The 14477-nt window shown below is 39.3% G+C and overlaps 1 protein-coding gene across 1 annotated transcript in view; it reads left to right on the top strand.

Moving 5' to 3' along the window:
* Window positions 1–13686, top strand: part of LOC126267352 (syntaxin-17) — a 49990-nt gene extending 36304 nt beyond the window's left edge. The window contains exon 5 of the mRNA XM_049972479.1: window positions 10482–13686. Coding sequence (XP_049828436.1) covers window positions 10482–10633 — 152 coding nt within the window. The 3' untranslated portion in view covers window positions 10634–13686. The remainder of the gene's footprint in view (window positions 1–10481) is intronic.
* Window positions 13687–14477: the final 791 nt, after the last annotated feature.

Genomic DNA, 14477 nt, shown 5'->3' with positions numbered 1-14477 from the left:
ACTCAGCATCATATATTTGTGTTCTTAAGGTTGTTAAAATCCCCTCTGCCATCCTTGATTCTTTTACTAGTTTTAATGATTTTCAGTCTTCTCTTTGATGTGTTATATAAAATATTATTAGCGACCTCATCATAGCAATCTCATTTGTTTTTGCCTTATTTATTTGAAGACTGCTATTTTTAACTGTGTGTCTTAAACAACCTCAAGTTTCTGTTCTTCAATTTCTAAAAAGTAATTATAAGTACCCATTCTGTTATTGCTGCCGTCCGCGGTGGTCTCGCGGTTCTAAACGCGCAGTCCGGAACCATGTGACTGCTACGCTCGCAGGTTCGAATCCTGCCTCGGGCATGGGTGTGTGTGATGTCCTTAGGTTAGTTAGGTTTAAGTAGTTCTAAGTTCTAGGGGACTAATGACCACAGCAGTTGAGTCCCATAGTGCTCAGAGCCATTTGAACCATTTTCTTTGTTACTGCTATTTATGAAATGCAAATCATTTGTTCGCTGTTTCAAATATTTGATATATTCTTTGTAGTACATCATTTTGTCAATCCAGTGTGGATATTTATCTACTGTGCATATAGAAAAATAATTATATATGTACAATTAATATCATTACTTCACAGATTGTAATACCCACACAAATGGATGTATCCACACAAATGGATGTATATACACTGATCAGCCAGCACATTACCACCAATCTACTATCGATATAAACCCTTCCAGGTGATATCAGCATCAACTGGCAAGAAACAACTACTATTCACACATATGCATAGTGCATATAGTATCGTTTTGCACGCTCTCCATATATAGAAAGGGGAAGGCCTGTAACTGTCTGAGTTCGACCATGGGCAGATTGTGATGGCCTGGAGACTTGACACGAGCATTTCAGAAACTGCACAATATGTCAGGTGTTCGAGGGGTGCTGTGGCCAGTGTCCTCAAAATGTGGTGCAAACACTGTGAAACCACATTCAGACATTATGGGGTTGGGCAGTCACCTGTCATTACAGATGTTGAACGTCGTAGGCTGGGCACACTGGTAAAACAGGATAGGCAGTGAACTGTGGTGTAACTAGTATCATATGTTAATGCTGGGCAGAGTATAAGTGTGTCTCAGCACACAGTTCACCGAACACTCCTAACGATGGACCTCTGCATCCGACAACCAATGCATGTGCTAATGTTAACACCACGACATCAGCAACTATGATTGAAATGGGCACTTGGCCATTGGTACAGTAGCGGAGCATTGCGTGGTTTGATGAATCCTGATACCTTTTTCATCAAGCTGATGGGAGAACATGAATCTGTAATCTTCCTGGGCAACAGCTCCTTGACACCTGTAGTATCAGATGGAGACAGACTGGTGGCAGCTCCATTATGCTCTGGGGAACATTTGTGTGGACATCCGTGGGTACAGTGGAGCTCATGCAAGATATCATGATGGCCAAGGAGTGTCGTACATTGGTTGAGACCACATACACCCACTCATGGCGATCATGTTCCCTGATGGCAACGGCATTTTTCAACAAGATAATGCACCATATCACAAGGCCATGAGTGTGATGGAGTGCTTTGAGGAACATAGTGGCGAGTTCCAATTGATTCCAACCAAACTTAATGCGCATATCTGCTACTGTCAGACAACAATCACAATGGGGGTAAGAACCACCTACCTGTCACAAGTCATGGAGACATAACATCATAAACAGAGAGATTACATGAAAAACTAATGCATCATGCATGCTGTTTAAATTTATTAGTTCTGTACTAGTAATTGTATTCCCAGTAAATTTCACAGACAGTGCCCATGTATGCCACCAAATGCACTTGCAATATTATGTCACAATACCACACACAGTTCAGGAGAGACAATATCATTAACACTGAGATGTGCGAAAAACTGCCACATTAGGCATGATATTTAAATTTATTACTTTTTTGCTACTAACTATTCACAACACATATCGCAGGCAGTATCCACATATGCAACTGAATGTACCTACAAAATTACATCACCGTGCTTAACAAAGACTTACTCTAGTTTACAGTACCGGTATAGTGCTCTAATGCTGGAGTTCACATTGACGAAAATAATACCAGTAATGTTTGAAGCTATTTATAACCCACTGAAGGAGGAATATGTGAAGGCAAATAAATTAAAAATGTACTGCAGTCACGAAAATTTTTTATTTCCACAGAAGTTTTAGATTTTCTCCTTTATATTGTTGGGGGTATATCCTGGCTGTAATAAACGGCTAATAGCATTCACAATTTTTTTTTATAGCTCTCACTTTTTATGCTGGTTTTGTATTCAGGGTGTCATAAGCTACACAGTGCTTCATCTACCTCGAATATTTCTATCAGTTTTGTTATATATGTGATGCACCATGTAAATTTGGGAGTCATATTGATAAACATTGTGTGTCAGACAGCTGCAGTGATGCTAGCACTCCGAGTAGTTGATTTCTCCATGCAGTAAACAGAAGACAAATGCTTCCTTTTCTCATATCTAAGGCAAGGCACTAGATTTGATCAAAGAAAATCTGACCAATGCCTAACTTTGCCATAGTTCCTTATTACACTCTCAAATTTTATTATAGTCTAATATCAGACTTACCAGTCCATTTCCCGGCAACCCACTCTGAAACACTGCATCTTTACTTGTGCACACTGTGGATAGTTGTGTGTGTGTGTGTGTGTGTGTGTGTGTGTGTGTGTGTGTGTGTGTGTGTGTGTGTGAAAAACATATAAATGAAATTTTACAATATTTATTCTTTACTGCTAATACTCAAATCCCTAACACCTCATATCACTTTTGCCAGCATTCAACTGTAAAGTGCAGGTTGATTTAGGTGAATACAATAGCTGTCTATAGAGCTATGATGAGGCATTGCCATAGAGACGTTTACAAAATTTTGTCGTAAACACACTAAACAGCAGTGCCCCAGTGTGCAGAAACTGTCAAGAGATTATCTCTTACTGAATGTACTGCAGAAGTACAAGTAAGGTTCCATTTCTAATGGGAAATAGGTAGAATGAATACCCGGTCAGTACCAGGTTTGCTAGCTATTTTGTTTATGAAACAATAAATGCAATATTTTAATATAATAAACTTACTATTAAATAACATTATTCTGCTGAGAGAATAATAATTTTGTTGAAATGGGTTGTAATTCTGAACTGTTGCAAGGAAAAGGATTTCCAAATTGATATTAGTCATAAAAATTGGAAGTTTTTTTTGGAGGGCACTGTATTTTGGAAGCTGCAACAGTGTGCACACGGTAAGGTGTATGCAGCATAAACACTTTTGGCATAACATAGCAGTATGGTGAGTCTTCTGGGAACTGAACAGACTACAGCTGTTTCTGAAAAGAACACACACAGGCATTAGAGTTTTGAAAACCTGTGCATGACACTGCACCCTCTGACACGAGCCACTTCTGTGTTTCAAACTTCTCTGAGCCATTGAGTGAGACCGTGGGAAACTTCCCTGGAAGGGAATCAGCAGATGTACTCCTTCTGCACATTCAGCTCCAGACAGCAGTATTTGTAACTCCATCCCCTCCCACTGCAGCCAGCCAGTCGTCATCAGACAGCTGCAATGTGTTATGATATTCAGCCTTTGACACAATTGACACCATCGCTGGGCCTCAAACCCTCACCTGCTGTCTGGCTGCTCAGACAATTGGGAGCCCTGCACTCTGCTAGCACTGTGGGTCTACTCACTGGGATCCAGCTGTCTTCATATGCCTTGGGGCTCAAACAGAGGTCCTCCCATCTCTGTGCAACTTGAGTTCTTATGCCACAAGGCCCTAGCCCCGCAGCCATGTGTACATGGTTCTCTCCATTGGCATCACATCTGTCGCATCACTGGGGCAGCGGGTAACTACGTAAGAAGTCTTTTCTTATCTGCTGGCTGCCACCAGCTGAAGTGAATGCTGTGGCCACCACCTCAGCATCCAGTGAGATAGCAAAGCAGACTAAACACTCTGCTTGTCAGTAGAATGCACTGTAAGCCTGTCTGCATACCATACCATAGTAGGGAAATTGTGGAATGACACCAGACTGTGCCTGGGAAGGAGGTGCACACACATATTTATTTAGGCCTGTTGAAGAAATAATGAATTGCTATGTTCACAGACTATCTTTATGAAGCTGCCCTCCACAGGACACCTGAAGGAGGAGTCGAATGCCTCCTGACAAAAATGGAGGTGGTTCTCAAAACACCATAGGGGTCATTGCACTACTACTCCCATACAGTGCTAGTAGATGCTGGGGACACACAAATCAAAAGCTAAATTTTCGCAGGAGTAGAAAAGATAAGCTAGTGAATTTGTGAGCTGAGAAAATAAGGGTGATTACAATTGTGCTTGGATAAGACTATGATCACTAGTGTCAGAGGTATACTTCTGTAGGTTAATTTCTTCGTGCAGGCATGTAATACTGTGTGTCAGCAGGATGACTGAAATGCAGAATGTGGCAAAGATTGGCAGACTGAAGAATGAATACCTCTGGCCTGAACAAAACAACATAAGTAATCTAATAAATCAAGAGGCAGATTTCCTGTACTGCTTTTACTTCAAATAAAAGTAAAAGTGATACACTTGTTAGTTTTTGGAATAAATAGTTCGTTCCCCAGATAAGAGAGAGGGATGGGATAGGGAAGGTTGAAGCAAGGGAGAAGCCACTCGATCCCAGGGTCCACAGTTCATGGTCTCGCGGCCGCGTTCTCGCTTTCTGAGCACGGGGTCCTGGGTTCAATTCCCGGCGGGGTAGGGGATTTTCACCTGCCTTGAGATGACTGGGTGTTTGTGTTGTCCTCATTATTTCATCATCATTCATGAAAGTGGCGAGATTGGGCTGAGAACAGGTTGGGAATTTGTACAGGTGCTGATAACCGCGCAGTTGAATGCCTCACAAACCAAACATCATCATCATCATCAATCCCAGGATAATAGGGCTCCACCTGTTGTGAGAATGAATGCTAGTACAGGCCAGAGAGGCAGACAAAGATGAAGGGGGGAAGCATGAGATTGAGTCGGTCAGACATATACTCTCACTGACTTGCCTCCCCCTTCATCTTTGTCTATCCTTGTTGCAGGCAGGTCACTGCCATCTTGGTGTGTGTTTGTGTAAATAAATAAAAACAGAATAGCTTAAGACAATCATGTAGATGATCAGCACGTTGCCTTATTTTCCACTGTGAAAGAGTACTGTAATTGCAGAACTGACTCACTTCATATCATAATGAGAAATTGCTCACTAATAGCAGATCGATGTGTGGATCACAGAAACACTTAACAGAAGACAGTATTCACACTATCTTTTGGGCACTATCTCTTTTTCTGGCAATATCACAGTCCTGATCTCCATGGGAGGTATCAACAGAAGAGATAAAATGTGGCAAAGAGGGGGTGTGATGATCTTCCCATAATGTCATGCATCCACGTATGCATTGGGTAGAATGGTGGTGAAATTCGGTATCACTGTGACATCATTAACCCGCCTTGCACCTCACATGAACTCCCGAGCTCTGACCTTTTTCTGCATGTGCAAACACCTGCTGAGCTTGAGGGTGACATTGCTGCATGCCACTCTTTTGGCATCTTTCAGCCAAATTTCAAATGCTGGTTTGGCAATAGGAAACAGTTATGAGATTTCAAAAATGTGATCCTTCAGTTGTGTTATGCAATGTAACAGTGTTTTTGGATGTCTCAGTAGGGAGCTCAATGTTTTACTGAATGCAAGTCCATGTCATGCAGTCCAATGCAAGTCCAAGTCATGCAGTAAGCAGTCTTAACTCGTTGAGAATTGGAAAGTCATGGCTATGGTTGACATTCCCTGCATTCATATTATTTGCTACAGTGCTCACAATAAGATGAATTACTACAACCCAAAAAAGAAATAAATATTTGGGTTTAACATCCCATCAACGATGAGGTCATTTGAAACATAGTGCAAGCTTGGATTGGAGTAAGAACTTTACCATGTCCTTTTTCAAAGGAATTCTTCCCAACACATTTCATGTGATTTAGGGACACCATGGAAAACCTAACTCTGGATTGCTAGATGAAGATTTGAGTACTGTCCTCCTGAATGCTAATTCAATGTCTTACTGCTTCCCAAACTTATGAAACGTTGCAGTCATACTAGTTTGCCTTCACTGTAAAATTTTTGTGCAAAGATAAATTATGTTGTTTGTGACACTTGGCTGTTTGCAATAGACATAGCCCTGAAATAGTTTGCCATACATACTTACTGAACAGCACCCCATCGTAAGTGTATGATAACTGCAGATAAAATGAAAGAATTAGGCTAAGAAGAAAGGTTATCTCATATGCTTAATCCACATCGGGACTCAATGTTGTGCATCTTGTTTCGTGGTTGAATCAAGTCTGAATTGGCACTGCTGTGATTCAGGCCTGCACCATGCTACCATGTGTATTGCGGGTCTAAACTGATACAAGATTTTAATCTCATTGAAATGGAATTCTCTGAAACAATGTTGTGCAGCGTTGCCAGTGTGGGCGTGTTCAGGGTCAGTTTGGCTCGGTCTAGCACATAGTCGTCAGTGTTATTGCTATCATTTAGCATTGTTATAGTTTATATTTTCCACTATGTAGTCTAATGAAACTATTTTGAAACTAATTGCAGATCTTCAGATGAGCAGCTGCATGTGGGTCATCATACATATTGAATACAGAAAATGTGATAAATGAGGACAGCCATTAAAATTTAATTCACACTTTGAAAAGCCACTTTTGGCGAAAACACAAGAAATTAGAGGAAAGTGGGACTCCTGCAGAAAAATGTTTATGGTTCAGATATGTACCTCTGTGTTTTTCCTACATGCCAGCTATTTAAGAGGATTTTGTAACAGTGATGTAGAAGATTATAAGGTAAGGGATTACAAAATTAATAATTGTTATGAACTGCAACACAATTATTAATTTTGTAATCCCTTATGAACTGCACTCCCCCCCCCCCCCCCCCTCCCACCCTCCTCACAAACTGTGGACCTTTCCATTGGTGGGGAGCTTTGCATGCCTCAGCGAAATAGATAGCCATACCGTAGGTACAATCACAATGGAGGGGTATCTGTTGAGAGGCCAGACAAATGTGTGGTTCCTGAAGAGAGGCAGCAGCCTTTTCAGTAGTTGCAAGGGCAACAGTCTAGATGATTGACTGATCTGGTCTTGTAACACTAACCAAAACGACCTTGCTGTGCTGGTACTGTGAACGGTGAAAACAAGGGGAAACTACAGCCGTAATTTTCCCCAAGGGCATGTGGCTTTACTGTATGGTTAAATGATGAAGAAAGAAAATTGGCATTCTACGGATTGGAGCATGGAATGTCAGATCCCTTAATCGGGCAGGTAGGTTAGAAAATTTAAGAAGGGAAATGGATAGGTTAAACTTAGATGTAGTGGGAATTAGTGAAATTTGGTGGCAGGAGGAAAAAAGAGTTCTGGTCAGGTGAATACAAGGTTATAAATACAAAATCAAATAGGGGTAATGCAGGAGTAAGTTTGATATTGAATAAAAAAATATGAGTGTGGGTAGGCTACTACAAACAGCGTAGTGAACGCATTATTGTAGCCAAGATAGACACGAAGCCCACGCCTACTACAGTAGTACAAGTTTATATGCCAACTAACTTTGCAGATGACGAAGTAATTGATGAAATGTATGATGAGATAAAAGAAATTATTCAGATAGTGAAGGGAGATGAAAATTTAATAGTCATGGGTGACTGGAATTCAATAGTAGGGAAAGGAAGAGAAGGAAACATAGTAGGTGAATATGGATTGGGGATAAGAAATGAAAAAGGAAGCCTCCTGATAGAATTTTGCACAGAGCATAACGTAATTTAATTGATGAAAGAAGAAATATAAAAATGCAGTAAATGAAGCAAGCAGAAAGGAATACAATCGTCTCAAAAATGAGATCGACAGGAAGTGCAAAATGGCTGAGCAGGTATGGCTAGAGGACAAATGTAAGGGTGTAGAGGCTTATCTCACTAGTGGTAATATAGATACAGCCTACAGGAAACTTAAAGAGACCTTTGGAAGAAAGAGAACCACTTGTATGAATACTAAGAGCTCAGATGGAAGCCCAGTTCTAAGCAAAGAAGGGAAAGCAGACAGGTGGAAGGAGTATATAGAGGGTCTATACAAGGGTAATGTACTTGAGGGCAATATTATGGAAATGGAAGAGCATGTAGATGAATATGAAATGGGAGATATGATGGGTGAAGAGTTTAACAAAGCAGTGAAAGACCTAAGTCGAAACAAGTCCCCGGGAGTTGACAACATTCCATTAGAACTACTGACAGCTTTGGGAGAGCCAGTCCTGACATAACTCTACCATCTGGTGAGCAAGATGTATGAGACAGGCGAAATACCCTCAGACTTCAAGAAGAATATAATAATTCCAATCCCAAAGAAAGCTGGTGTTGACAGATGTGAAAATTACCGAACTATGAGTTTAAGAAGTCACAGCTGCAAAATACTAACATGGATTATTTACAGACAAATGGAAAAACTGGTAGAAGCTGACCTCGGAGAAGAGGAAGCGCAAACCTATCTTTCTAGCATTTGTAGACTTAGAGAAAGCTTTTGACAAAGTTGACTGGAATACTCTCTATCAAATTCCAAAGGTGGCAGGGGTAAAATACAGGGAGCAAAACACTTTCCTTGCCAATACCAGTCTACATTTTATATCCTCTCTACTTCGACCATCATCAGTTATTTTGCTCCCAAAATAGAAAAACTCCTTTACTGCTTTAAGTGTCTCATTTCCTAATCTAATTCCCTCAGCATCACCCGACTTAATTCGACTACATTCCATTATCCTTGTTTTGCTTCTGTTGATGTTCATCTTATATCCTCCTTTCAAGACACTGTCCATTCCGTTCAACTGCTCTTTCAAGTCCTTTGCTGTCTCTGACAGAATTACAGTGTCACCAGCAAACCTCAAAGTTTTTATTTCTTCTCCATGGATTTTAATACCTACTCCGAAATTTTCTTTTGTTTCCTTTACTGCTTGCCCAATATGCATATTGAATAACATCAGAGAGAGGCTACAACCCTGTCTCACTCCCTTCCCAACCACTGCTTCCCTTTCATGTCCTTCTACTCTTATAATTGCCATCTGGTTTCTGTACAAATTGTAAATAGCCTTTTGCTCACTGTATTTTACCCCTGCCATATTTAGAATTTCAAAGAGGTTTCAGTAGCATCCAAAGTTTTGTGAGCCATGTCCCAAAAATATTTTCAATAATGCGGCATGCATGACTTAGATGATAATTGAATATTCTGTTAGCGTGTAACAGAGGGAATGCATAATCTGTTACAAATTTGAACGGCACGGAGTTTTCTCTCCCTGGCAATTGGGTGGGCTGAGGCAAACTCAGTGTTCCATTATTTGTTTTTCATGGAACACTGTATATTTAAAGACTTTGCCCTTGAAATTCTTCCTTAACTTCCCATATCCAAACATATGAAATTGTAGTTGGCATCAGCTACAACAACCAGAAAATGCTGAAGAATTCCTTGTAATTAGAAAACATACTTCCACTGTGTGCTGAAGCCAAAATCTGTAGTTTTTCTGCTATGGTCGTAGGTTCGAATCCTGCCTCGGGCATGGATGTGTGTGATGTCCTTAGGTTTAAGTAGTTCTACGGTCTAGGGACTAATGACCACAGCAGTTGAGTCCCATAGTGCTCAGAGCCATTTGAACCATTTTGTAGTTTTTCTGTAAGTAAAAGGGAAACAGACAGACGTGTGTAGGCTAATTCTCAAGCGATTTTGAGCAAAGCTGCCCCATGTAGTGTGGTCAAGACTCTTTGCTGTGGCCTTGTCCCTGAACATATATGAGGCATTGGCATTGAATCAGGGCAGCCCCACAACAAAGGTCTTCAGCGTTGTTGTTGTGTGGTCTCGGCTTTACAAAAATACACAATTTCAACCATTTAATGAATCAATGAAGTCAGTTGCTGCTGGAAAATGCTCAAGTCTTGCAAGTAGTGACCAGAATTCATTCTCCGTGCTCACACAAGAAGAAACAGAGATTGACAGTAATTCACCTTGGTGTAGCTCCTCTTCTTTCCCTCCACAACTTTTATGAAACATGGTATGTGTATGTGTCAGTAGATTCCCCCCCCCCCCCCACACACACTTGTGTTGAATATTTACATACATTGACCAACTTCCCTCAGCTTCATTAGTCAACAGCACTCAGAAGTGTCGGTTGACCTGATAATGTTTTAAACTGTGGGCTTGTTCCATAGTATGATATATATGTAATTGTAGTGACAGATTATTGTGATGGGTGACATCGAGAAAGTGTTGAACTTTAGAAAAAGAATGCAAGTCCGACAGAAATTTGTTGAATTTAGCATCAATATTGTAGTAGTGTGTAGCTATATGAAACAGTATAATACAAACTACAAACTATTTTTCTTCTTCTTCAGGTTACACTGGTGGGCGGTTTTTGAAAAAGAAGGAAGAAGCTCTTGCAAAGTCTGATATTGAACTACCTACAGTGCGGTCTCCACCACCGACCATGAAAACCTCTGTTTCATTGCCACTTATTACTAGTCGTCCTGGTGACCTGTCATCTTGATGTTGTCTGCTGTAGCACTTCTTCAGTGCTACTTAAATATTTTCACAGCCTCTCTGAGAGACGTTTTTGAAAGTGACTACTTATTTTGATGCAAGAGATTGCCACGTTTTTCTGTGCTTAATGGTTCTGCTGCACAAATGTTATAGGGCCAAGATGAGATTTTTGAAATTTGTAAAGAAAGCGTGCACATGTGATGTTGGAGTTCTGTTACTTGTACCTGGTAATGAAACTAGTCTCAAGAATTGTTGTGCAACAATTTATGTAAGTACTAAGGTTGCATTCATCATGGATGAATAAGTATCATGATCTCAGATGAAGGGGGGGCACTGTTCTACATCTCTTGAAATGATTGAGCGAAGACTCGCTGCAGTGGAAACGGTAAAGTTAACTATGCTGAAATCTCTCTCTCTCTCTCTTTGATCTGTTCTTTTTTCTTTCTCATTGAAACATAATGTAAATGAGCCAAGTGTATCCTAAAGAACATTGCAGTTTTAGAAAGTGAAAGATATGCTGCAATTCATTACCAGCTTCTGTGCACAAGAACCGTTTGAGATGAAACAGTGTTTCCTATCCTCCAATCTGCAACAGTTTGCAAGAAATCCTACCTCTTAAGTCAGGGGGACGCTGTGAAAGAGAAGACACTAAAAAAGATCTTTCACATAATCCAGCTGAAAGAAATCACATGGGGTAACATCTATTCATCTCATAAGCCTAGGGAGTGTAGTGATACAATCCCAAAAATACTCAAACATGTAATAAAGTGGTGTATATCATTATTCCCAATAGGTGGAGGCAGGTGAGAGGATTGTCTCTCTGTTGTTCATGCCGTGTTCTGTATATAGACAGTGATCAGCAAAAGTAAATTTTTTGTCTGATCTAGTCTGGTGTGACATCTATGTTTGCTGCATCTGTCATGTGGTTTGATGCCTGCTGGTCAAAATATGTGAAAAATCTGCTTTTTCAAGACGTGTTTGATTCTTGCTTGTGGCACACATGGTTGTGTTATGCTTTTATCTTTGTACGTGAGTGACAAAGACAGTTCTAGATGCTGAAATATTTTGAAAAATATGCATTTTGTAAAAATGTTGTCTACAAATGCAGTTGTTTGTATCAAATTGGGTCATAGGATGACAGTATCTGTTTCCTCGTATGTGATGCTGGCATTGGTGAGAATCAGGCATTAACTGTATTTATTTCTTCCTTTTCAGGCAGATTTAAAATTAAAATCATGCTTTCTACATATATAGGGTTCATTTAATTTCTTTTCTTTGATACTTGATAATTGCTTTTGGATCCAGCAAAAACTAAATTTATGTAGATTTATTGAATTGTAGACTGCTGTGTTCATTCTGGAATAAGGTCAGTGACAAATAAAACACAATTGTTGTCTTAAATATTCTCAGCTGTTCAATATGCAGATACCATGGGCTAAATGTCCTAAGATCTCACATCATGGGGAAGGTGCTGATGAAGACTATGTTGTGTGACAGCAGATGATGGTTTTTATGTAGACATGGGCTTTTGCAACTTGTGGTTTAAAATGTGATGACAGCTACAAGCTATAATTTTTTCAAACCAATAGAAAGAGAACTTGGGATTAAAAGTACATCTTAATTGAAGGATACAGCTTGATAAAGAGGGTTTCCATGAAACACTGTGCAGTAGTGAACTCTCATCTCAGAACCTATACATTAAGTGCTCCATGGAAGAATATAATCTAAAAGTAAGCACTCTATGAGACCAGAATGATATGTATCCTGCATCCAAGCATGGAGATCAGAAGGTATTTGTATTCTCTGACGTCAGTATTTATACACATTAGTTACACTCTATCTGTGCTTCAAATACTAGTAAATTCGAACCTTTTCTCTATCTCACATGTGGAAAGATGAAGATATCTCAGAAAATCAGTACTTCTCCCAGTAGTCACATAAACACTGGTGGTGTAACAAGCCTCATCCTAAACACGATAGTCACTGTGTTGCTTGAAAAGAGGTACAGTCATTCGTTGCTTCATAACACACCAATCTACCAACCTGGTTCACCATGAAGGACAGGTTTTTAACCTAACCCAGATACAAATACTAAATGGTGCAGTTTTCTATTTCCATTAGAGTTCTTATCCTACTGCATGTCTATGTCTCTCACTTTTGAGGTGCTTATTTCCTGTCACTCCTCTTACTTCTCATCATTCAGTCAAATGCTCAGAATTTTGACCACCAGCTTGGAAACATGTCATTATTATTCATTTAAATGATGCTACACAGTGCACAAATGTGCTTGCTTTAATCTCCATGTATGCTTTTAAAATTTCAGTGTTTTTAAATGTGTTCTGAATGAAAAGGTATTTGTTTTACCCTGTAGAGTCTAAATTTGTGATAAGAAATGCGTGTTATAATTTAAAAAAATAAGTAAGTTTTGCCTCAAAGTTGCCTGTGATTTGTTTTCAACTGGATGATCACTTAATTCTTCTAAATGTAAATGGTTGCTGGACTGTAACAACTAAATGTGATTTCACAAACTGAAGCAGGTGAAAAGGTGTCTGTGCGCACATTACCAACTTAGCAAGTTGTGCTGCTACACAGTGGAGTGGTATAACAGCCACGTCAGTCTAATCAGTCATAATTTCCACAACTGCTCTAGCATAATTTCTTGTTTGCAAAGACATTCAATAGCTTTCGTAGCCATGAAAAATACTTGTAATTCTAATATTCTTTTGTGTACACCTGGCAAAGCTGTATGACTGTTTCCACCTCTTTTTCCTTTGGAATAGCAAAAGCACTGATTACATTTACTTCTATTACCTTGGACCAGTAACTTGTTCTAGTTTAATTTGAAGGTCGGAATAAGGAGCTATCTTCAACAGAAGCACATCTTTTTATGTACTCAAGGCTGTGATGGTTTGTGCTTGTAAATAGATTTTAAACCCATGACCGTGTTGAGTTAGAGCTTTGGTTTGTGTTTGTAATTTCATATTTGGTCTAAAATATCCCCATTTAAAAAAAAAAGCAAGAACAAAAAGCCAATAAAAATGGACTATGGTATTAAAGTTATTTATGTTGCTTCATTTATCTCCCTACACTCTGCTCTTTAATGTGGATGTAATGTGTTTTAAAATTTTGACTTTGATGTATAACATTCATAACTAGTACACCCTTTAATATTTCTTGGACATCCATAATGCATAGGGTATGTGGGAGTAAAAGTGTGCTTGGTTTTACTAAATATTTAAGAGAAATGTGCAACAATTTTATATTGATTACACATGCAACATCTAGTTTGACATCTTGGAAACATTGCATAAAAGTTTCAGTGCCATCCAACAATTATTAGAGGAGTAATAAAAGTTTTCAAAAACAGAAAAACTATGCCTACTCTTACTCCATGCGCTGGGGTAAAGGTATGTAAGCCTGGGGCAAGAGTGTGCAATGTGACTTCTACACTCAAGTACAAAAAATTAAAAGTGTTGCAAATAAATACATGGAGAAACAAATTAGGAACTCTTTATTTTCTTTAAAAAAAAATCACACGAACATTATTATAATTACGACAGCATGTTATGCATTGCCATTTCAAAATTGAAACTACTTGACTAGTGAGAGCTACTGCATCCTACTATGAATACTGACATTGCGAAAATAGACAGTGAAACAAAATACATACTGCTCTTATAGAACAGTGGAAAGTAACAGAAAAGAGCCATTTAACAATTAAGATACTTTTAACTTGATGATGTATAAATGGGGGAACTGGAAAGATTTGAGGTTGCTTATCCAGACTTGTATTTGAACAGCAATTTCAGTAAATTGGTAAGCAGGGCAGATCGTACGTAAAGCTAATTGTA

This window comes from Schistocerca gregaria, chromosome 4 (assembly GCF_023897955.1).
Source record: "Schistocerca gregaria isolate iqSchGreg1 chromosome 4, iqSchGreg1.2, whole genome shotgun sequence".
NCBI lineage: Eukaryota > Metazoa > Arthropoda > Insecta > Orthoptera > Acrididae > Schistocerca > Schistocerca gregaria.
The sequence above is the reverse complement of the archived record's forward strand: the minus strand, read 5'-3'. Positions and strand labels throughout refer to the sequence as shown.